General features: G+C 45.4%; 1 protein-coding gene across 1 annotated transcript in view; it reads left to right on the top strand.

Moving 5' to 3' along the window:
* Positions 1 to 4,201: 4,201 nt before the first annotated feature.
* Positions 4,202 to 23,206, top strand: part of LOC120999246 — a 196,616-nt gene continuing 177,611 nt past the window's right edge. Inside the window, exon 1 of the mRNA XM_040430115.1 lies at positions 4,202 to 4,642. Coding sequence (XP_040286049.1) covers positions 4,472 to 4,642 — 171 coding nt within the window. The 5' untranslated portion in view covers positions 4,202 to 4,471. The remainder of the gene's footprint in view (positions 4,643 to 23,206) is intronic.

Below are 23,206 nucleotides of genomic sequence, written 5' to 3'. Positions count from 1 at the left end.
TCCGTTTTGCAGTTCAGTTTTTCTGTTTGGTTTCCATTTGTACATAAAAAAATTGGGCTGGGCATTACATTTTCAATAGATGGTTCAGCAAAACTGAATGGATACAGAAGACATACGGATGGCACCAGGGTCAAAAACGTAACCAATGCAAGACATTGGAAAACAGAACGCGGCAATGAATGTAAGCGTATACATACAACACCCCTTACCTTACCTAAATGATCCGTTTTCGATTAACGGAAGAAAATCAGAACACCCAATTGCTCCAACAGAACGTCACGGATCAAGAAACCAGAATAAGAAGTCCTATCACGGCCACAAGCTCACTAACCCACAGCAAAAAACTTAATCACAAATGCTGTCTAATAAAGACAAGTCTCAAAAGCATAATAACAGACCTTAAACAAAGTGAGTGAAATCGGGCGTCTATCATCCTTCTATGATGCTCTTTCAAAACCTGTCGTACTAGAAAAGATCCATTACCCTGCATCCTACCATCCACTTTAAGAAAAAAGGATATGCTCGACAAACACTTGGAAATAATACAAAGCCTTCCACATCAAATCACATACAAATAACAGTACCAAACCAACATCTGGCTGCAAATGATGCACACCAACTGAAGAACAAATGGCAACCCAGTCTTGCCATGCGGCCAAGTAGTTGGCCCCCTTTTTAGGAGCTAAAGAGATAGCCAAAGTACAGTCCCACAGATGGGATGGCCAAGGTGCTCCTACTTGCTCCCCCTCTGGTGTCAACTCCTGGAATCTCGTCTACTGGCAATGAGATACAGAATCAGCTACTACATTTTTGCAACCTGGAACATGCTTTCAATCAGATATTCAAAAATATACAGCATAAGATTAAATGATGAAGCAGTCTAATTACAGAATCACATTTAAAAGAGTGAGTATTGATTGCAAACCCAACCCCTTTGTTGTCAGAAAACAATATCCTCTTCCCCTGGAAAGCAGAGCCCCAAATCACAATTGCAACCACTACAGGAAAAAGCTCCAAAAGAATAATATTTTTGGTCACGTTATTCAAAATCCAAGACTCAGGCCAATGTTCTGCCAACCAACGACCACTCCAGTAAGCACCAAATCCAACACTACCCACAGCATAAATAAATAATTGCAAAGACACAGAATCTTGAAATCCCTCCTGCTAACTAGTACAACCAATAAACTGTCCTAAAAATTCAAGCCAAATAGCCATAGCCATATGACACTTTTAGTCAATCTGATATGTGACCTTGGAGACTTAAATCCCCTGGTGGAAAAATAAAGACAACCGTGAAAATCCACGACCCATGGGAAAAACTGAAGTAGCTACACTAATGGGCCCTTTACATGGGTCGACAATTGAAATGACCATAGCTAACCAACGTTCCTTAGCGATAATCTTGCGATGTAAATGCACCGCCGATTACCCGATGAACGAGCAAAACTTTTGTTTATTGGGTAATTGTATCTTTTGTGCAGCACAAAAGATCATCGTTTCCCAGTGGCAGATGGTGCTGTGTAAACACAATCTGCTGCCGGGAATCAACGAGACAGTAAAGGGAAGAGTGATGGCATTAGCGATCGCTCCTCCCAATACTCTGGAGGAGCTGGAGGATATCGGTGCTAGCAATCAGCAGATTGTCGGGAAGGAATGCTTCCTTCCTGACAATCTGCTAGATCGTTCTCCCATGTAGAGATACCATAAGTAAGCCCACCAAGGGCTGCATATCCTTCAGAGTAGTCTTATTGTTATATAACATTCAAGTTAACGAAGACTGAATCTTAAATAGATCATCAAGGGGCAGACAAAACTCAATTTTCTCAGGGTTAATCTGTTGCGGACAGTGGGAGTGGGCCCACTGTGCCAACTAACAAGTTTGGGTTTGGGCTAAATCTAATGGCGTTGTCCTGGCGGTTCCCTGGCATTCACCCTTTAACACCTGTACAGGGTACTGGACTTCGCTGCAAGGAACCAACCAGGCCGCTACCTCCTGAAGTAGTCCTGGTGTAGTGGACTGCTGACCCATGAGGGTCAAAGACACCGATGCGAAGCACCAAGGACACAGGTAAAATTTGTATTCTGAACACAGTCCAATAGTGAGGGCAGGCTGAGTACTTGCATATTCCAAACAGCAGTTCCAAGGTCAGGGAAGGCTGAGTATGAGCAAAATCCAGGTCACAGTTTCAAGGTCGGGCAGACAGCAAAGAGTGGAATCGGAAGACAAACAAGGTTTGGTACATGGATATCAGACGAGATCCCCTTCACTGATTACTAGCCAGGAGCCAGGAATAACCTCAAAGCTCAGGTCAGGAGGTAGAACCACAGCCCATCTAAATAGGGAGACTGATCAGAAACTTAACCAGCACCTGGACTGGGGCAAGGGGAAAACATTAACTCTCTCAGTAGGAGTTGTAGAATAGAATAGTGGCACTGCACTGACTATGTAAATCCCTTTTTAGATTAGAGAAAGCGTCACCGGAGTACTTGGCGGAGATATATACGGCATTTAGCTGCTAACAGTGGTGCTCAGCCCGACGGGAGCAGACTACATACATGTGTGCATCAGCAGGACTAGGCGACGGCCGTTTCGCACCTCAGTGCTTCGTCTGGCCCAGACCACCAGCAGACTACTCACAATACCCAAAAACTCTAAAGATAAACTAGGAAGTATAGTGTTTTCACAAGCCACCGGAACTCCAAACAATTTTGTCATTCCCATAAAGTTGGACAACAGTAAATTACAAACATCTGACACCTGACAAATAAAAAATCATCAAGGTAGTGCAGAACCCCACCTGCTGGAACCTGACTCTCGACAGCCCAGTGCAAAAAAAGTGGAAAAGGCTTCAAAATAAAAACATGATAGAGAAAAACCAATAGGTAAACATATCTCAAAGTAATAATCCACAGGAAAATGAAAACCCAAGGAATTAAATTCGCTGAGATAAACAGGCAACAACCTAAATGCAGACCTAAATGTCGACCAGAAATCCCCTTCACAAAAACACTTCAAGAGAGCTAAAGCCTGATGAAAAGAAATGTATGCCACAGAGGCCACTGACTTATCAATCTCATTATTGAGCGAACAACGACATGGGAAATAAAGATAATGAATTAATTTAAATTCATCCTTCTCTAAAAGGAGACAATCTAAAGTTTGCAAAATAATGAGAAGATGTGAATTGCCCATAAACATGGCCCAATTGAACTTCTTTAAATATCTGAACTCTAACAATATCTGGATGCAAAGAAACCGACTTTAAATTGTCAACAAAGGAACAACCAATTCCTTAAATATCAGGCACTTCAATGCCAGCATTAAAACCATTAAATATTACTACAGCCTTCTCCTTGTCTGGGTGAGGATCTAGCAAAGGACACAAGTTTTTCAGAATCACTTGCATCTAAGCTCGTAGACAGCTGTTCTTTGACAGAAAGCCGTTGCTGAGGGGACTGGCCAGCCTTCCCAAAACATTTTGAGCTCCACCTCAAAAGAAACCCCAACAATTAGAAAGTCAATTACGAGAAGACTCATTAAAAGCATAACATACACGCTGCATTGGCCACTCTAAGTATTAGGTGGCTGCTGAAGATCCACAACAGCATCAGGTTAATCCACAGCCCAACATCCATGACATGAAACCCCATTTCAGTGCTGGGTGAACCTCTAATTTTAATTTCTGACGAAACATAACATCATAATGAAACCATGCCATCCTCCCAAAATGATAGTAGGCTTCCAAAATAATATCGAGGTGTTGGAATAGACCAGAATATTTTTCCAGAAATTTCTCTCTCAAGACCGATACATAAGTACAGAAGACCTGAAGCCAATTATTAAAGTAACGAGGCTGACTACGCTTTCTCTGTTCCTCAGCCTTGTCCTCCTTCTTATCACTACCAATAATAGGCTCCCTAGATGACAGCAACAGAGAAATGAAATCTACAAACTCTTGTTTCCAAATATGTTCTCTGATAGCAAGAGATAAATGGAATCCCAAAGGAGGCAATTCACAAGGAATCGCCTCCTCGACACGTCTGAGAAATACCAGCACCTTTGTCTAACAACGGCAAAGCTGCATTTTCACACTGAACAGGAATAGAAGAGATAACAGAATTGGACATCGCATCAGCAGCAGCAGCCAAACCCCATCTGCAGAGGGAACAAGAGAAGCAGATGCATTAGAGACAAACCTCAGAAACTCAGACACTAGAACAATAGGGACAGACTAAAAGCAGAGAGTCTCGCCCAACTATGAAAGTGTCTCCTGGCTGTGCCTAGGGGATCCATCAGGTGCAGCCTCCAAAGTAGTAGTAGAATTCTGGCTAGGCATTGGGTCCCGCCACTGACTGGAGGCGGACTCTGGAAAGACCCTCTAATGCTGCCGCTGCTCCACTGATAATGGACACTCCAATGCAGGGGAAGTGCCTTCCACCATCTTCTGCTTGCTAGACCACGAGCTCTATGATCACTGCAGATCCTGAGCAGAAGGCCCCACAATGTGGACATCCAGTCAAATTGCTCCAGAGGAGGAACTTGGTCTGTGATGATGTTGCATCCTGTCAGCTGATTTGCCTCTCCGCCGGACTTCTGCTGCACACCAAGGATTGGATGACAAAACACCACAACCACATGGTTAGAGAATCACCTAAAAGTTAACACCAAGGGGACGTGCACCCGAATAGCTTCTATGGCGCATTTTCTGGAGCAAATGAAGATAACTGTATCGGGCCTACTGGCGCAATGTTGCAAACACAATATTTATTTATTTTATTTTGTCTCAATGGCATTTAAAAAGTCACAAACACGTTATTTGCAACTTTTTCCGCCAGAAAACTGGCGCAGGGAGATATTTCTATATCAGTTATGTTTCTATACCAAGACATTTCTATATAGGGTGTTGTGTCAAACACCTGGGTTGGACAGCTGAAACCCCATCAATAGGCTGTGTTGTGGAGGTAGGTTTTTGTGGCCACAGGGGAAATGAGGTATTACATAAAAACCATTCAAATGAATAGACCAAAACTTTGTATTGTGTCCTCTCTAATTGCATTGTTTGCAGTGGCTCTAGAATCTGCCTAACAGAGGAAGGCAAAAAGCAGGCATCCTTCAAGATGGCCATAAGCCCTGACAAATATGTGAACAGAGGTTAACCTATTGAGGCAACTTCTTAAAGGGGTTATCCAATTTATCAAAACCCCCCCACAAGTGCCGGGCCCCTCACTGGTAATAAACTTACCCTGCTCCCTGCGCTGCTCCTGGTCCCCGCACTGCCGCTGCTGCTTCTCCTGCACACAAATGAAAACATTCGGTGTCGGGGGGAAACAGCCAATGGCAGGCGGGGACGAGGATGATCCTCTCTAACGTCACCTGCGATGCTAGGGAGGCTCGTCCCTGTACCCGCTTGCCATTGGCTGCTCCCTCCCCTCCGACTCCGGATGTTTTCATCCGTGTACAAGGAGAAGCAGCAGCGGTGGTGTGGGGACCAGACACGGCGCAGGGAGCGGGGTAAGTATATTACCAGTGAGGGGCCCGGCATATGGGGGGAGTTTTGAGAAATTGGATAACCCCTTTAAATGTGACTCATGTAAAGGTATAATAGCCATTATATAATGTATAACCACAGGTATGTGGGATTGGCAAAAAATTAAACACTGATGTGGGAATGTAAGTACATATTGACAGCTCTAAATACTGTACTCTGAGTTAAGCTGGTTAGACACTTTAGTTAGCTGTCCTTAGACCTGACAACTATCTCCTCCAGCTTCACTATAAACCTGAACCTTGGGTTTGGCTGTGTGTATGTTTATGGTCACATGGCTAGGGGGGCAAGTCTGTGCCAGAAACCTTTAGCATGGACAACATGGATTCCTTTGAATTAAAGATTAAGGACACCATTTGGTGGCATTTTAGGTTGAAAATAATTTTTTTAGTTTGGGTTTATTAAAAAAGTACAACAGTTTTTTCTCCACAGGCTTCACTTTCCACGCATATACGGCTTTCATTTTGCAAGCTCTTAATTTTATTTCACATCCTTATTTTATATGATAAGTAGCCACAAAAGACGCTCACACGTTTCGGGTGAGTTATGTCATTTTTACTGTGATCTATGCTCAATTTGCAGCTTGAGTGGAGAATGAGTGAGTGGAGTGGAGGTAGATGTAAAGGGGCTGTCCGGGTTCAGAGCTGAACCCATACATACCCCCGTTTTCACCCAGGCAGCCCACCCTAATATGAGCATTGGAGCATATCATGCTCCGATGCTCTCCTTTGCCCTGCGCTGAATCGCCCAGGGAAAGGTTTTTTTAGGAGATCCGGTGATGTACCGGGCTCTCCATAGGGACTGCCAGGCGGAGGCTTCTGCCCAGCAGTGAGCCCGGTGACATCACCGGCACTGACGGGCAGGCTTTAGCCTGTAAAAAGGTAAGGGCTGCGCTAATGCCCGCCCATCAGAACTGGTGACATCAATGGCAAAACTGTTGGGCGGAAACCTCCACCTAGTAGTTTTAAAAACATAAATAAACAGCTCTTGCTCTGGCTATACAGCGCAGGGCAAGGAAAGCATTGGAGCATGAAATGCCCCAATGCTCATATCAAGGGGGCCGGAGGGTTGAAAATGGGGGTATCTCCGGGTTCAGCTCTGAACGCGGAGAAACCCTTTAAGGGTCGTTCACATCTCCATATTGTAAGTCCAGTAGTCTATTCTGACAGAGCAGTTACTGTATTTAGCATAGCCAGACACTGCCTGGCAGTGCAGAATCCCCATTCACTAAAAATGGAATCTGGCCGGTTTCCGGCATGAATGCCAGCTTTATGTCAGAAAAATAGCATTGCATGCAGCTGTAATTCTCCGTTAGTAAGACTGAGTGTATGTCCAGCCGGATCAATTATAGTAAATGGGGATCCAGCAATGTCTTGTAGTCTGTTCTCCTGCCAGAACAGACTACCAGAGTTACAAAACGGAGATGTGAACCTCGCCTAACCCCCTGCAGTGACACCCATATCTGCTGGGACGGTGTGTACTTTTTAAGGCACTAACACCAGGGGTGCACCTACCCATTCTGCTAACTGAGGCAAAAACTGAAATTGCCCCCCCCCCCATGCCAATTTCGTAAACTCTTTCAAGACCAAGCCATCTTTCACCTTCGTGACCAGGCTTAATTTAGCAAATCGGACATGTGTCACTTTATGTGGTGACAACTTTAGAATGCTTTTATTTATCAATGCCATTCTGAGAATGTTTTCCCGTGACACCTCGCACTTGATGTCAGGGCAGTCTTTAATATTGATTGGACCCTGGGCAAGAATTTACTTGCGCCCCCTGGATCCCGCTTTACCACACCCTAGCATGCAATCACGCCCTCCACCACAACACACACACGCACACAATTTCAGTCAGTTTTGTCTGCTATTGCATTGCGTTGTTCAGTTTTTTCCACGCGAGTGCAAAGCGTTTTGCACGCGCGTGATAAAAAACTAAATGTTGGTACCCAGACCCGAACCCAGACTTCTTCACTGAAGTTTGGGTTTGGGTTCGGTGTTCTGTAGATTTTATCATTTTCCATTATAATATGGTATTTAGCACGTATATAGCCGTATGGCAGTCGTGAAGGGGTTAACCTAACCCCTTTGCCACAATGAAAGTTCTCATTGCCCGTGGCCCTTCCACTGTCCCTCTCTTGTTCCTACCTGGTGCTGCCTGAAGCGATTGGCTCACCTGGTCTCATTAGTGGTGCACCCCGACCAACACAATAAACAATAAATTGCATGTTTCGTATGTTAGATATCATTAGTAACTCATTACTATTGGCTGTAGAACTATACTGTTCTTATTGACTGTATTGATCGAAAGAAACAACTACATACAATAATGACTAGTTAACACCACATTTTACATTAAAAAAGGAAAAAGCCACAAAAAAATGCTGTGATGTCATGACGAGATGTAAGTAGTATTATTCCAGTAGAATATCAGGATCAATATTTTTACTATGATTTAGTCTAAATAAACTTGAAAACGTGCAAATTCGTATTTTTAACTGGAACATACAGAAAAGAACCAGACGTTCACTTGTGGAAGGCATGTAAAGTATATGTTTTCTCTTCAACAGCTGAATGCATAAGGCAGATGATAGTTATTAGATATGTCGGCTGCCAAATAATGGCGTCTTGTCTACGGTGTCAGCAAAAGCAAAAGATGGAACAGGTCCAAATGGATATGGTAGCATCAGAGGTGAATTTAAGAAAATGAGGCTGTCTAGGCATTCAAGACATGAAAACACCTCAGCCTGGCAGCAGGATGAGACTCTGATAATTATCTCATTCCTTGTTGCTAGAAAATTATAGTGTAAATTCCAGATACATTTATGTATATACTTCAGTATTTCAGATCTACACAATCCTGGGCTACATGGCAAAAGAGTTGTCTGTGGTACAGAGTGGAGCATGTTCTTCTGTGTGCTAGGACAGCATGGTTGTTGGTCACACTGTCCAAGCAGAGTAGGTGGCCACCTAAGGGGCCATTGAGGGAGGAGGCACAATTTATCGACAAAAAAATATATACGGTCCGTGTGTTTGTTGCAGGATCGGCAATGACTGACTCACAGATTTCGGGGGTTCAAAATCCAAACAACTTTTATTTTTTAATCCAACACAAGATATTGTCATTCAAGTTAACTATACATTAGGTTACCTCACTTAGGTACTTCAAATCCAACATAGGGGGATCAGGCTTTGCACAGCCGCCACAGGTCATGCAGTCTCCAGACTCTGACCCTGAATGAACATTTCAGACCTGTATTTGTCCCCACAGTAATGAGCCCAGCATCTACACCTGGGATAACTTCCGGTTAGGGGAAAATGCTGTACCGGAGTTGGAGGGAATGGCAAGTCTCTCTACTAACCTACACACCATTCCCTAAAAATCCAGGCCCATAAAAGAATCTAAAGAAAGGTGCCTACACTTTGCAGAAAAACACCCCAGCTGTCTGAATTATTTTACCTCACTCATCTGACATTTCTGGGTGAGATATCCCCCTCCAGTACTTTACCATACGCAGTGTTACAATATGTTTGTGAGAGGTGAGTGATGGAACTGAAAGGAGACTTTAAAGGGGTTGTTCATCTTCGAGGGCCTTTCTGCCAGACTCATCCCCCCAATGTTGCTGAACCTGCAGAGGGAAGCAGACTTACCTGTTTTCCTGCTTCTGGGTTCTTGCTCCTTCGGTTCTGCACCACTGTGCTCAGGTTTCCGCATGTCAACTGTTGTTAAGATGAATTATGATGAAAATTGATGAATGATGATGGCAGCAATCCCCGATTCTTTTCCAGAGATGAAGCTTTATTCCTATTATCAGACCCAGATACAGCAAGGTTATAGCTCTTAAGATGAATGAACCTACTTATACCCAGAATGATGTTACTTCAGTTCATTCATCCCTAACCTTCCCTCAGCCTTCCTTATTATACCATTTTTACCCATTGACTGTGGAGGATATCTAATTGGCTAGAACAAAATTTCAACCCTGATCAGAATTCTATCGGCCGTTTTAAACTAAACTGATAGGTTGGTTGTCTAATCCTGTTTTAGTGATGGCAGTTGTATAACTTAAAATGCAGAGGGAAAATTCTTGTTCGGGCAGTTCTGTGCAGACCCTAAATGACAGAAAATAGTCACCTATACTATAAACAGAAACTGCTCTGGACAGAAAACTTTATCCATTCATCTTAAGAGCTATAACCTTGCTGTATCTGGGCCTGATAATCGGAATAAAGCTTCATCCAGTGTTGAACTGGGGTGCCCAGGGCCCACCAGTAAAATTTATTTTGGGGTCCCACTGTATGGATACATTCAAATATTACCTGCTCACACAGACGCAAGATGCTACCAGATTATTGAATATGGGGGTCCATGCAGCAACTTTGAGAAGGTAGGTCCTGGGGAGAAGAGGACACTGGCAGCTTTCCTCTATACCTAGAAGTCATCTCAGCTCTGATCGTGTCCATAATAATAAACTGGGGAGCTTCTTTAATAATCTATCAAGTTTTTTTATATGAACATAGGCTGGTTGAGGTGCTGTACATTGAATATATGTATGCAGTGCAGTAAGTCTACTGTGTTATTTGCAACTTGTGCTGGGGGTGGGAGACTAAGGGCCCACCTCGCTCAGGGGCCCATCGGGGGATTCACCTGTACCCCTGTGAGCCAGTCCAAGCCTGGCTTCATATCTGGAAAAGAACTGAGGATTGCTGCCATCATCATTCATCAATTTTCATCATAATTCATCTTAACAACATCAACACCGGTTTGTTGGGGGTCAGGTGGCCTCAGCAATGACTTGTCCCCCATGCGTCACGTCAGTGGCTCACCTAATGAGATGATCTTGCCATACACGTACCAAATTACACAAATTTTTTCTACAATGGCTGAAAATTGTCTGAAATGTGTATGGCCTTCTGAATTCAACATAGTTTCAGCTTTTTTAAAGGTGTGTTTCACCTTAATTTGGGTTTGACCAATTAAAGGGGAATTACCAGCTCAGCTATTCATGCGGTGGCCAGAACCAGCCGGCTGTGCTCTGCTATGTGAGTAACTCCCATAGAAGTTCGGCAGCTACATGTAGGCATAACCAGACCTGATACTGATGACTTTTCCTAAGGATATTTTATCAATATTAACAGCCCAGAAAACACCATAAGCAATAGTTTTATAGACTTTATATATGAAAACAGTCATGCATTTTATTACCATGGTGCTTTAGTAGGAAACTGAATTTTACAAAACCCCATTTACATTATACACCACAGTTCAGTTTTTGTCACCTTGTTTTTTTTATTTATTTGGGCCTCTCCTATTCTGGGTCTCTTTCATGGACTCTGAACACAGGAAAACTGCATGAAAAACTACAATTAGTTTTAATCTTTGTAATATTTAAAATTTGCTATGAAAAAATGAGTTAATTAAATGGGTTTTCTGGGAGTAAAATATTGATGACCTATCCTTAGGGTAAGACATCAATATCCGATTGTAGGAGGTCCGAAACCACCACCGGTCAGCTGTATCCAGTGAGTGCAGCAGCCTCCTCACAGCATGGGCATAGCTATAGGGGAAGCAGGGGAAGTGGCTGCTTTGGGGCCCGAACCTAGAAGGGGCCCACCCAGGATGAGGACTAAAAGGCTTTATTGTGAGCGCCCCCTCAAGAGTATTATAAAATGACATTATATACAGAGACACTGTAGGAAACTGATAGGCCTCATCTGAGAGAGAGATCTTGACTAGCCACAGGAGTAGGGGCTTGCGTGGAAGTCTGGAGTTGCAAAGAAATTGCTGGGGGGGCCCGTTCAAATATTTGCTGTGGGGCCCAGTCATTTCTAGTTACACCACTGCCTCACAGTATGCCAAGCACAGTGCCATACCTTGCATAGTGGCTGTGCCTGGTATTGCAACTTAGGCCCATTCACATGAAGGCTACTTGACCAATGAACGTGACTTCACCAGCCTAGGAAGACGCTGTGGCCTGTTTTCAGACAACAGATTGGAGGGGGTGCTGGGAGCCGGACCCTCGCCGATCAAATATTGCTGACTTATCCTATTTTAGCTAAATGAATCCACCTCTCCTCTGAAAATGGAGGCCTGGTCTCATCTTCGTTAGTGACCTTCACGTACAATACTTACTTACTCTTTGATTTACCTGTCATCAAAGTCACAATGTTTTTTTCCTCTGCCGGTGGAAAATATGACATTGTGGTCCTTAACGTTAGAACAATGTGTCTTTCAAATCCGGGTGTACTTGCATTCAACAGTTACGGCTCTATAAATATGCTGCTTTATAGGATCAGTAATTATATTTTACGACCATTTTGGCAGTGTACAATAATCCGGATAATTGAGTTGTTACAGCTAGCAGGTCAGATACGGCATTAGGCAGCTAATAAACAGAACATGCTGTATAACCAGGAGCGGAGACTCAGCGGGTAACTTAGTAACAGTCAAGAGCACAAGAGCCAACAACACCCCGTATGACCAACTCTGAATCACGTAATCTGCATCTACTTTTACTGCTAAAATAAGATTGTAAATAGGATTTGTTCTTTCAGGATTTTCCTTTGTTACTAGCAGGAATTATAATGTGCAGGTAAATGTGTAAGGCATCAACGGCAAAGATTTCAGAATATTTTCAAAGACTATCATAAAGATTTAACAAGATAAAATAGTAAACGTGTAAAAAATTTCCGGATGTTCTTTCGAAGCGTTGTTTCAGTTGAATCGTTGTCCTGTTGTTTCAACTGTTGTTTTATATGGTTAGCACTTGTCCTTGCAGCTCTGGGGTCCTGGGTCCGACCAAGGACAACATCTGCATGGAGTTTGTATGTTCTCCCCATGTTTGCGTGGGTTTCCACTGGGTTCTCCGGTTTCCTACCACACTCATACTGATAGGGATTTTAGATTGTGAGCCCCATTGGGGATAGTGTGATGCTAATACCTGTAAAGTGCTGTGGAATATAGTAGCGCTATATAAGTGCATAAAATATATAAGTAGATATGCAGCTGTATATGTTTAACATGACATTGAATTCAACATGTAAGAATAGACAGACAGGCGCACTGAGGGAGTTCTGAGGAGACGAGCCTCCTCATCTCAGAGCGCCTGCGCCGATTGAACAGAGGCGCGCGATTTTTGAAATACTGACAGGGCCAGCCGGAGGAGGAGATCCCGGCTGGCCCTGTCAATCAACACGGCGAGGGGGCGGTTTTCTGCTGCGGCTACCAGCAAGTAGACGCCCTACTTGCTGGTAGAGACCGGATTTACATATTATAAAACTTCGTTTTCTAAAGAAACGGCCGCATGAAAGTAAGTAATACTATTATATTCTCCTATATCGCGCTATAAGGAATGTAACTATCCAAAAAAAAAAAAAAGACTTTTGCGGGGTGACAGAAGCCCTTTAAGTGTTTTCTTTCCCTTTTGTATTTTGTTTGGGTTATTTTGTGTGTTGCGTTTCCGTGTCATTTGTATTAAAGAGGGAGACTCCTGTTCGTCCTTTCTTTTGGAGGAAGAGGTTGTCTCAGTCCTGACATTAGTACCAGGGTCCTATAGGGTAAGTTTGGACATTAGGTATTCCTGTGTATGAACTCACCTACCTCTGGGGTCTGTTCATACTGGTAGTTAGTCAGAGTTTGATTACAGTTTTACTAGGAGGTGTCCATATCCTTTCCCTAGTTTCCAGCCCTTATTCCCTCAACCCTTTCCCTCCTATGTTCGGTGTGGTGTTTCTCTCCCACACCCAAACGTGACATAATAAACTGCCAAAACCGTCTTTTTTTTTGCTTGTTTCAGTATAGCCATGGATTCTATTACTGCACTGGCTGGACAGCTGCAGGGGCTGTCTTTGGAGGTAGCTGACCTCTGCACGACCCTCTCGCAGATCCAGAGACCACAGGCTGCTGTTCCTACACTGCGTGCAGAATTATTAGGCAAATTAGTATTTTGACCACATCATCCTCTTTATGCATGTTGTCTTACTCCAAGCTGTATAGGCTCGAAAGCCTACTACCAATTAAGCATATTAGGTGATGTGCATCTCTGTAATGAGAAGGGGTGTGGTCTAATGACATCAACACCCTATATTAGGTGTGCATAATTATTAGGCAACTTCCTTTCCTTTGGCAAAATGGGTCAAAAGAAGGACTTGACAGGCTCAGAAAAGTCAAAAATAGTGAGATATCTTGCAGAGGGATGCAGCACTCTTAAAATTGCAAAGCTTCTGAAGCGTGATCATCGAACAATCAAGCGTTTCATTCAAAATAGTCAACAGGGTCGCAAGAAGCGTGTGGAAAAACCAAGGCGCAAAATAACTGCCCATGAACTGAGAAAAGTCAAGCGTGCAGCTGCCAAGATGCCACTTGCCACCAGTTTGGCCATATTTCAGAGCTGCAACATCACTGGAGTGCCCAAAAGCACAAGGTGTGCAATACTCAGAGACATGGCCAAGGTAAGAAAGGCTGAAAGACGACCACCACTGAACAAGACACACAAGCTGAAACGTCAAGACTGGGTCAAGAAATATCTCAAGACTGATTTTTCTAAGGTTTTATGGACTGATGAAATGAGAGTGAGTCTTGATGGGCCAGATGGATGGGCCCGTGGCTGGATTGGTAAAGGGCAGAGAGCTCCAGTCCGACTCAGACGCCAGCAAGGTGGAGGTGGAGTACTGGTTTGGGCTGGTATCATCAAAGATGAGCTTGTGGGGCCTTTTCGGGTTGAGGATGGAGTCAAGCTCAACTCCCAGTCCTACTGCCAGTTTCTGGAAGACACCTTCTTCAAGCAGTGGTACAGGAAGAAGTCTGCATCCTTCAAGAAAAACATGATTTTCATGCAGGACAATGCTCCATCACACGCGTCCAAGTACTCCACAGCGTGGCTGGCAAGAAAGGGTATAAAAGAAGAAAATCTAATGACATGGCCTCCTTGTTCACCTGATCTGAACCCCATTGAGAACCTGTGGTCCATCATCTAATGTGAGATTTACAAGGAGGGAAAACAGTACACCTCTCTGAACAGTGTCTGGGAGGCTGTGGTTGCTGCTGCACGCAATGTTGATGGTGAACAGATCAAAACACTACAGAATCCATGGATGGCAGGCTTTTGAGTGTCCTTGCAAAGAAAGGTGGCTATATTGGTCACTGATTTGTTTTGTTTTGTTTTTGAATGTCAGAAATGTATATTTGTGAATGTTGAGATGTTATATTGGTTTCACTGGTAAAAATAAATAATTGAAATGGGTATATATTTGTTTTTTGTTAAGTTGCCTAATAATTATGCACAGTAATAGTCACCTGCACACACAGATATCCCCCTAAAATAGCTAAAACTAAAAACAAACTAAAAACTACTTCCAAAAATATTCAGCTTTGATATTAATGAGTTTTTTTGGTTCATTGAGAACATGGTGGTTGTTCAATAATAAAAATTAATCCTCAAAAATACAACTTGCCTAATAATTCTGCACTCCCTGTAGTGGTGGTTACCAGGCCTGACTCGAACCTAAAAATGCCTTCCCGGACAGATTCTCTGGGGAAAGTCATAATTTCATTTTGTTTAGGGAGGCGTGCAAATTGTATTTTAGGCTACGTCCACACTCATCTGGGGATGAGATTCAGAGAGTGGGTGTGGTTATTTCGTTGCTTAAAGGGGACGCTCAGTCATGGGCTTTTTCTCTGCTGACCGGATCGCAATCTCTCCAGTCGGTGGATGAATTTTTCAAAGCTCTGGTTCTCATCTATGATGACCCGGATCGGACCTCCCTGGCTGAGACCAAGCTACGTGGCCTTCGTGAGGGAGAGCATTCTGCTGAGATCTATTGCTCTGAGTTTAGGAGGTAGGCTACGGATACTGAGTGTAATAATCCGGCTCTCTGTAGTCAGTTTTGTCAGGGATTATCAGAGTGGCTGAAGGAGGCTTTGGCCTTTCATGAGAATCCTGAGTCTCTGGAAGCTGCTATGTCTCTTGCAGTACGCATTGATAGACACCTGAGAGAGAGATCTAGGGGCCCCCACTCTCAGGACGTACTATCACATAACGTATCATCTTCCTCTGACACTTTGAGTGAAGATACTCCTGTGTTTATGTCTGGGGACGAATCCATGCGATTAGGGGGAGCTACCCCTGGATCTGCTTTTAAACGTATTAGTCGTAGGAAGGGAGTGTGTTTTTTCTGCGGACAAAAGGGACATTTTATCGATGTACGCCCATGCATTCACCATCAAAAAGAAAAAAAGGGACGTCTAATTCCCATCTGACTCTTGGAGGGGTGTCATAGAAGGTGCATTAGTCTTTGACTGGTAGTACCCGATTTCTCCTGACTGCCGAGGTGGAGCTAGAGTCCAAGACTGTGGGGTCTTTATCGACAGTGGGGCAGGTGTGAACCTGATTGATGCTCAGTTCGTCCGTATGTACGGGTTGTCTCCAAGTGCATTAGAGAAAAACATTTCCATTTTTACTATTGATTCTGCACCTCTAACTCAGAAGTGTTTGTCTCAGATGTTGCATGACATCCAATTAGGAGAGGGTGACTTTCCTCACAAATTCATCTCGTGTTTTGTGTTGGAGGGTCTTCCTGCTCCGCTGGTTCTGGGTTTACCGTTGTTAAGCAAGCACAATCCAACCAAATCGATTGGCAAGATAGACAGATTCTGGATTGGGGTGATTATTGCGTTAACACTTGTCTGAATACAGGGTTTTTCTTTGTTAAAAAAAGGATGGAACTCTTAGGCCATGTTTGGATTTCCGGGAGCTCAATCGGATTACTGTCCATGATCCTTACCCCCTTCCTTTGATTCCTGATTTGTTTAACCAGATTGTTGATGCCAAGGTGTTCTCCAAGTTGGACAGGATCAAGGAAGGGGATTAATGGAAGACGGCTTTTAATACCCCAGAGGGTCACTTTGAGAATGTTGTCATGCCTTTTGGGTTGACCAATGCTCCTGCGGTTTTCCAGCATTTTATGAATGACATTTTTCATCACCTGGTAGGGAGGTTTGTTGTCATGTATTTGGATGACATACTAATTTATTCTCCAGACGTGGAGACTCATTAGGATCAGGTTAGACAGATTTTACAGATCCTAAGAGATAATAAATTGTACGCAAAATTAGAGTGTTTTTGCTGTACATGAGGTGCAATTCTTGGGCTACCTGCTGTCATCTTCAGGTTTTCAAGTCCGTGCTGTATTGGACTGAGATCGACCAAAAAATCTGAAGGCTCTTTTGTAATCCACAGGAAAAAAGGTAATGTAATTTTTTGTAATCCAAATGGAAATAGCAATGGAATATTTGTAATCCATATGGGTATAAGAATAACAGCACAGGTCATGAGAATCTTGTTAGTAAAGGGGCTTCCAAATAACCTGAAAAAGGGTGAAAAAATTTTTTGGACGCTGTTGAGCGCAACTGGGATGTAGAAGACAGTTGGGGGGAGTCCTAACTAACATGGGCATCCGGGTGAGGGAAGAAACAAGGGGCAACCTGAAAACATAACAATAAACAAAATTCCAACAGGCCCTTGCCCTTCAGGTCCAGTCCACGAAGTGGCTCCCAAAAGTCACAGTTCTTTTAACTGAAGATGGTGAGGAAGAGCAGCAATTTAGAGGAGGGACCTCAGGTCCTCCTCGCTACTGGAGCTGCTAAACTGGATCAAAGGTTTGTCCTGACTTTTACAATCCATTCAGGCTTCCACAGTGGTGTTCTGGCAACACCTGCTGTCACTCCTGGGTAGTGTCCTAGTGGTGACACTCCGCATGGCCACTGTAACCTTTTGTCTCACAAGGGGGATGCTCCTGCCATTCTAAGGGGATCCAGAATCTCCAGCTGCATAGGGGCCGGCAAGTAGGTCTTGTCTCTAGGTGGCCTCATGGACAGCTCTGGATTGATTTTTCTCAGCTGTGGTTGTGCTTTCCAGGGTAATTGGTATGCCACCACCGTCGGGCTGAACACTAAGGGTGCCTGGACCATACTTCCCATTTGCTGGCCAATGTTTGAGGGTGCGGGCAGTACCGGTATAAGGGGCTCTGGCTCCGGTTCCGGCTGTTCCCTGTAACGCACCACCCCTCCCTCAGTTTCTATTAAGCGTCCGACACGTCCCCGGGAAGCTGGGTCCTCCTGCCAGTGCTCCGGTTTGGACACTGGGACCAGCGGCTTTTGTAGCAGGCTCACCCCCGAGGCAAAGGGGCCCTTAGGGGACCGTATGGGAGTAAATTCTACCTGCTCCCCTTTATACAGGCTATGTTGGGCCTGTGGCAGGTATGGCCTCTTAACTTAACGCTGATTAACAAATAGTTCAGTTCCCGATTTGTCGTCTTGCACAAACCCTGTACCTCTCTCGACGTTAAACCAGATCACTGTTCCAGTCCTCCGTTCCAGTACCGGTTCGCGGGGCAGTGGTCGTTCGAGCAGGCGGACCACCTAGTCTTTGATGGCCTTCCTGTAGTCCCAGGCGTTGGTGGCGTAGGCCGTCACTTTTAGAAGCATCACGGGATTGAGGGAATCGTAGGCCTCACTCTTTCTGGGCGGCGGAGTGGGATCTTCTGCCACCGCACCAGCCGGCGTGGGGAAAGCGGGTCTCTCCTTCCCTGAACCTCGCACAAGCTGCGACACCCTTATTTCCTCCACGCTTCTTTCAGTTTGGGCAGGCCGTCGCCGCAGACCATCTCTCCCCAGTTGGGCTTTGGGAGAGCCATCTTGCCTTACTGCTCATTGTCTGGAATGACTGGGGAAGAAGGAGGGGCCTGAAGGGAGGAGCTTTCACTTCCTCCTTGCACACTGATGTATCGCTCCCTGTAGGCAGGGCCAGACTATCCCGCTCTAAAGAAGTGCGTTGTCACAAGTGGTAGGGATAAGTGCAGCCCTGAGCTCCGCCCACACCACTATCCCTACCTACTTGCACGATCCGTCCTAACCGACGGTGCACAACTGGACAGCAGTACCTAGCTTAACTACATGCAGGGGCTTACAGGGAGGGAACAAAGTGGAGAAAACAAAAGACAAAGACAGAATCGTAAAAACTTTTAGGCTGGGTAGACACTAAACAAGCAATAACACACCGTAGACAAAAACAGGACAAAATGGAAGCCGAGGTCAAGTACCAGGAGGTCACGTCAGTATGCAGGGATAATGCAGAATCTAGGTCAAAATACAAACTGTGGTCAGAAGCCAGGAGATCACGTCAGTACAAAGGGATAACACAAGATCAGGAGTCAAACACAAGCCAAGGTCAAGTTCCACAAACACATATGCAAGAAATACACTGGTAAGTATTAAGACCAATCACAGGCAACTTGTGGCCAACAAGTTGCCTGTTAAATTGGCCAGACTGAATGATCACGTGACGTTGCCAGCATCACATGACCCTGCTTCAGCCCCAGCCACTACTCTGAGCGCCGACTCATCACGGTCGGCACTCATTCCTGCCCCTGCTCCTTGCCTAGGGGATGGAGGACGCCAGCTGCGCTGAGGAAGCGCGCGCTGCCAGGTCCTAGCCCTCCCTTGTTGCCAGGGAGACGAGGACACCGACCACGTCCAACGCCGGCTCCTCCGCCCTCTCTGTCAGCGGGGTGCTGGCGGTGCTGCAAGGAGGAAGTGCACCACCAGCTCCCTGTTACAGGCGTCCCTGGATTTTCCCGCGCTGCCTGAGAAAGAAGATACTGTGCCATCACATGTAAAAATTGCTGATTAACCCTCCGGATGCCGGCGCGCAGCGTTTTGCGCCAGTTGCTCCGCAGTAAATGCATTAAAGTCATTTTTAAAGGTATGTTTGTAGATCCAATAGGCTATACAGTTTATGGGCACACAGAACTATCTCGTCTGCATGCTGTTCGTGATGCCATTTTCAGCGCATGAGGCCGCCAACAGTCATGGGGTCCCCTTAAGAGGGATAAAGTTACTATTAGTCGTGACACAGTTGCAGTGAAGCAACAAGGGGCCCCTTTTAGTGATATGGTGGTACCCAGGTGTAGGAATGCCAGAGTGGTGTAGGGTGGCCTAAAATGTCCCTTAATGGTGTTGCACGTGTCACGGTGCTCCTACCTGGATATGCTGGACCCCAGGCGTTGTTGTGCGAAGCAGAACATAGGGTAATTGAATTGGGGGATGAAGAATAAATTATGCATTCACCTGACAGAAAAGAACAAGTGATTATGTGGCTGGAGGTATATTAGGCGGTCAGTGGATAACAATTTTACTGTAGGCCAGTGGAGTACAGGCCCCAAAAATTAGGCATTCACCTGACAGAAAAGAACAAGTGATTATGTGGCTGGAGGTATATTAGGCGGTCCGTGGATAACAATTTTACTGTAGGCCAGTGGAGTACAGGCCCCAAAAATTATGCATTCACCTTACAGAAAAGAACAAGTGATTATGTGGCTGGAGGTATATTAGGCGGTCAGTGGATAACAATTTTACTGCAGGCCAGTGGAGTACAGGCCCCAAAAATTATGCATTCACCTTACAGGAAAGAACAAGTGATTATGTGGCTGGAGGTATATTAGGCGGTCAGTGGATAACAATTTTACTGTAGGCCAGTGAAGTACAGGCCCAAAAAGTTATGCATTTACTGGACAGAAAATAACAAGTGATTATGTGGCTGGAGGTATATTAGGCGGTCAGTGGATAACAATTTTACTGTAGGTCAATGGAGTACAGGCCCCAAAAATGATGCATTCACTGGACAGAAAAGAACAAGTGATTATGTGGCTGGTGGTATATTAGACGGTCAGTGAATAACAATTTTACTGCAGGCCAGTGGAGTACAGGCCCCAAACATTAGGCATTCACCGGACAGAAAGGAACAAGTGATTATGTGACTGGAGGTACATTAGGCGTTAACTGAATAACAATTTTACTGGAGGCCAATAAAGTACAGGCCCCAAAAATTATGCATTCACCTGACAGAATAGAACAAGTAATTATGTGGCTGGAGGTATATTAGATGGTCAGTGCATAACAATTTTACTGTAGGCCAGTACAGGCCCCCAAAATTAGGCCTTCACCTGATAGAAAAGAACTAGTGATTATGTGTCTGGAGGCACATTAGGCGGTCACTGGATAAAATTTTTACTGTAGGCCACTGGAGTAGAGGCCCCAAAAATTTGGCATTCACCTTTCAGAAAAGGCCTTTTATGCCGTTGTATATACATAAGTCAAGAACCATTCTTTGTTCTGCGTGGTGGCGGATATGTGCGAACTTGCATGAGGAAATTCAATTACACGTGGTCATCACAGGTGTTGAATTCCTCCGAGATCCATGCCTCATTTATTTTTAGAAATGTGAGGTAATCCACACTGTCGTGAGCTAGGTGAGTGCACTTATCGGTCACGATCCCCCCGCTGCGCTGAACGTTCTTTCGGACAGGACACTCGACGAGGGGCAAGCCAAGAGTTCCATGGCAAATTGTGCCAGCTCTGGCCACGGGTCAAGCCTGCACACCCAGTAGTCCAGGGGTTCCTCGCTTCTCAGAGCGTCCACATCGGCCGTTAACCCGATGTAGTTGGACACCTGGCGTTCCCTGAGGCTGGATCCGGAGGGCGGCTCTCAATGGGTTGGCTGCAAAAATTATCTCATATCCGAAGTGACCAACACATCTTCAAACCGCCCTCTTCTTGCAGGCGCGGTAGAATTAGTACCCCCACTTGTTTCACTGTAGGTGGAAATTCCTCTGTCAGCGCTGGCAAGAGCAGAATGCAGCATCTTTCGCAGCAAGGCCCGGAAATGCTGCATTCTGACATTTTGTGTTTGTACCGGGGGTCTAAGTACGTTGCCACCCAGTACTGGTCCTTGCCCATTATTCTTTTTATACGGGGGTCCCTCTTCAAACACTGGAGCATGAAGGCCCCCATTTGCACTAAATTGGAAGCGGTGGACCGCCCTGGCTCCTGGTCATCATCCTCAGTCTCCTCCCCCCAGCCACGGACAACACCAGGGATCCCCGAAAAGGTTAAAGTCCCCCTCAAAGCTTGCTCTTCTTGGTCCTCCTCCTCCTCATACCCCCAGCCACTATCTTCCTCTGACTCCTCTTCAGACTCCTGCTGACTTGTCTTAGATGGAGTAGCCCCCCTAGGAATTCATTCAGCATTGCGACTTCCTTATCTTCCAGCTACTGCTCCTCGACAGCTTGATCAATGACACGATGCAATGCACGCTCCAGAAAGAAGGCGTAAGGTACGATGTGATTGATGGTGCCCTGGCTGCAACTGACCAGTTTGGTGATCTCATCAAATGGCCACAGAAGTCTGCATGCGTCACGCATGAGCAGCCACTGTCGCGGTGAAAAGAAACCAAGCTCCCCAGAACCTGTCCTACTGCAGAGTTCATACAGGTAGTCATTATCGGCATGTTGCTGCTGGAGCAGCTGTCACAAATCAGATGTCGGACTGCCAGGTGGTGTCGCTGCTGAACATCAGCAAGGCGAGCCATGGCCGTGTAAAATCTTCTAAAATGGCCAGAGATTCTCCTGGCCTGCCACAAGACGTCCTGGACCCCGGGGTATTTGGCAACGAATCGCTGCACGACTTTCAGGACGTGTGCCATGCACGGCACGTGTGTCATTTTGCCCTGTTTCAGCGCGCTCAGCAGATTGGCACTGTTGTCACACACCACTGTCAAATTGAGCGGGGTTAGCCACTGATCAGCCTGTGACCGCAGAGCTGAAAGCAGTGCAGGACCGGTGTGGCTCTTGGCTTCTAGGCACAACAGTCACAGGACAGCATGGCAAAGTCTCACCTGGCACGTCGAATAGGTTTTGGGGAGATTGGGGGGTGCAGCTGAAGAGGCGGTAGCAGTGGAAAAGGAGGAGTCAGGGGAAAAGAAGATGGAGGATGAAGAAGGAGGCGGAGAAGAAGACTCAAGCCTGCATGCAATTCGTGGTAGTAACACCAAATCCACACGGGTGTCAAGGTTCACTCAGTTGGCAGTAAAAGTTATGTACCTTCCCTGCCCATGTTTGCTAGACCACGTGTCTGTGGTCAGATGTATCTTGGCACCGACACTGTGTGCCAGAGATATATTCAATTGCCGCTGAACGTGGCCATATAGCTCTGGGATGCCCTTCTGGGAGAAATATTTCGTTCCGGGGACCTTCCATTGCGGTGTGCCAATGGCCACAAATTTGTGGGCTCTGACGGCATTGTTCCCACTGGGCTTGGTGATGGGAGGATAGGTGCCTTCTTAAGGCGGTAGTCCCTAGGTGAGTGTTGGGCTAACTGCGACTTATGCGTTGACAGCACAGGCTGCAGATGGCAACACTATTGTCAGCAGCTGACACGTTAAAAAAAGCCCACACTGTGGAGCCATGTGCCAGCGTCATGGAAGCGCAATATGTGACTGTGCATGGTGGATGGCTCGCTCCAGATACATTTGCAGTCTGCTTTTTGCCTTCTGTGCACTGCGAGTTCTGCCTGCTTCTCCTCCTTCTCCTCCCTATCTGCTGCTCCGTCTCTCCCTCTGAACTCCTCTCCTCTTCCTCTCTTGTAGGCACCCACGTGACGTCCATCGACACGTCATCATTGTCACCTTCACCACCACTGACATTAGAGATCTCGGTAATATAGCAGGCTAGTTTTTTAAAATCTGTAACAAAACAGATGGGCGCACCATAGGGTAATTCTGTGAGTGTATAGTAATATACGGAGAAAGATGGTAAGGCTCACCT

Source organism: Bufo bufo, chromosome 4 (assembly GCF_905171765.1).
Source record: "Bufo bufo chromosome 4, aBufBuf1.1, whole genome shotgun sequence".
Lineage (NCBI taxonomy): Eukaryota > Metazoa > Chordata > Amphibia > Anura > Bufonidae > Bufo > Bufo bufo.
The sequence above is the reverse complement of the archived record's forward strand: the minus strand, read 5'-3'. Positions and strand labels throughout refer to the sequence as shown.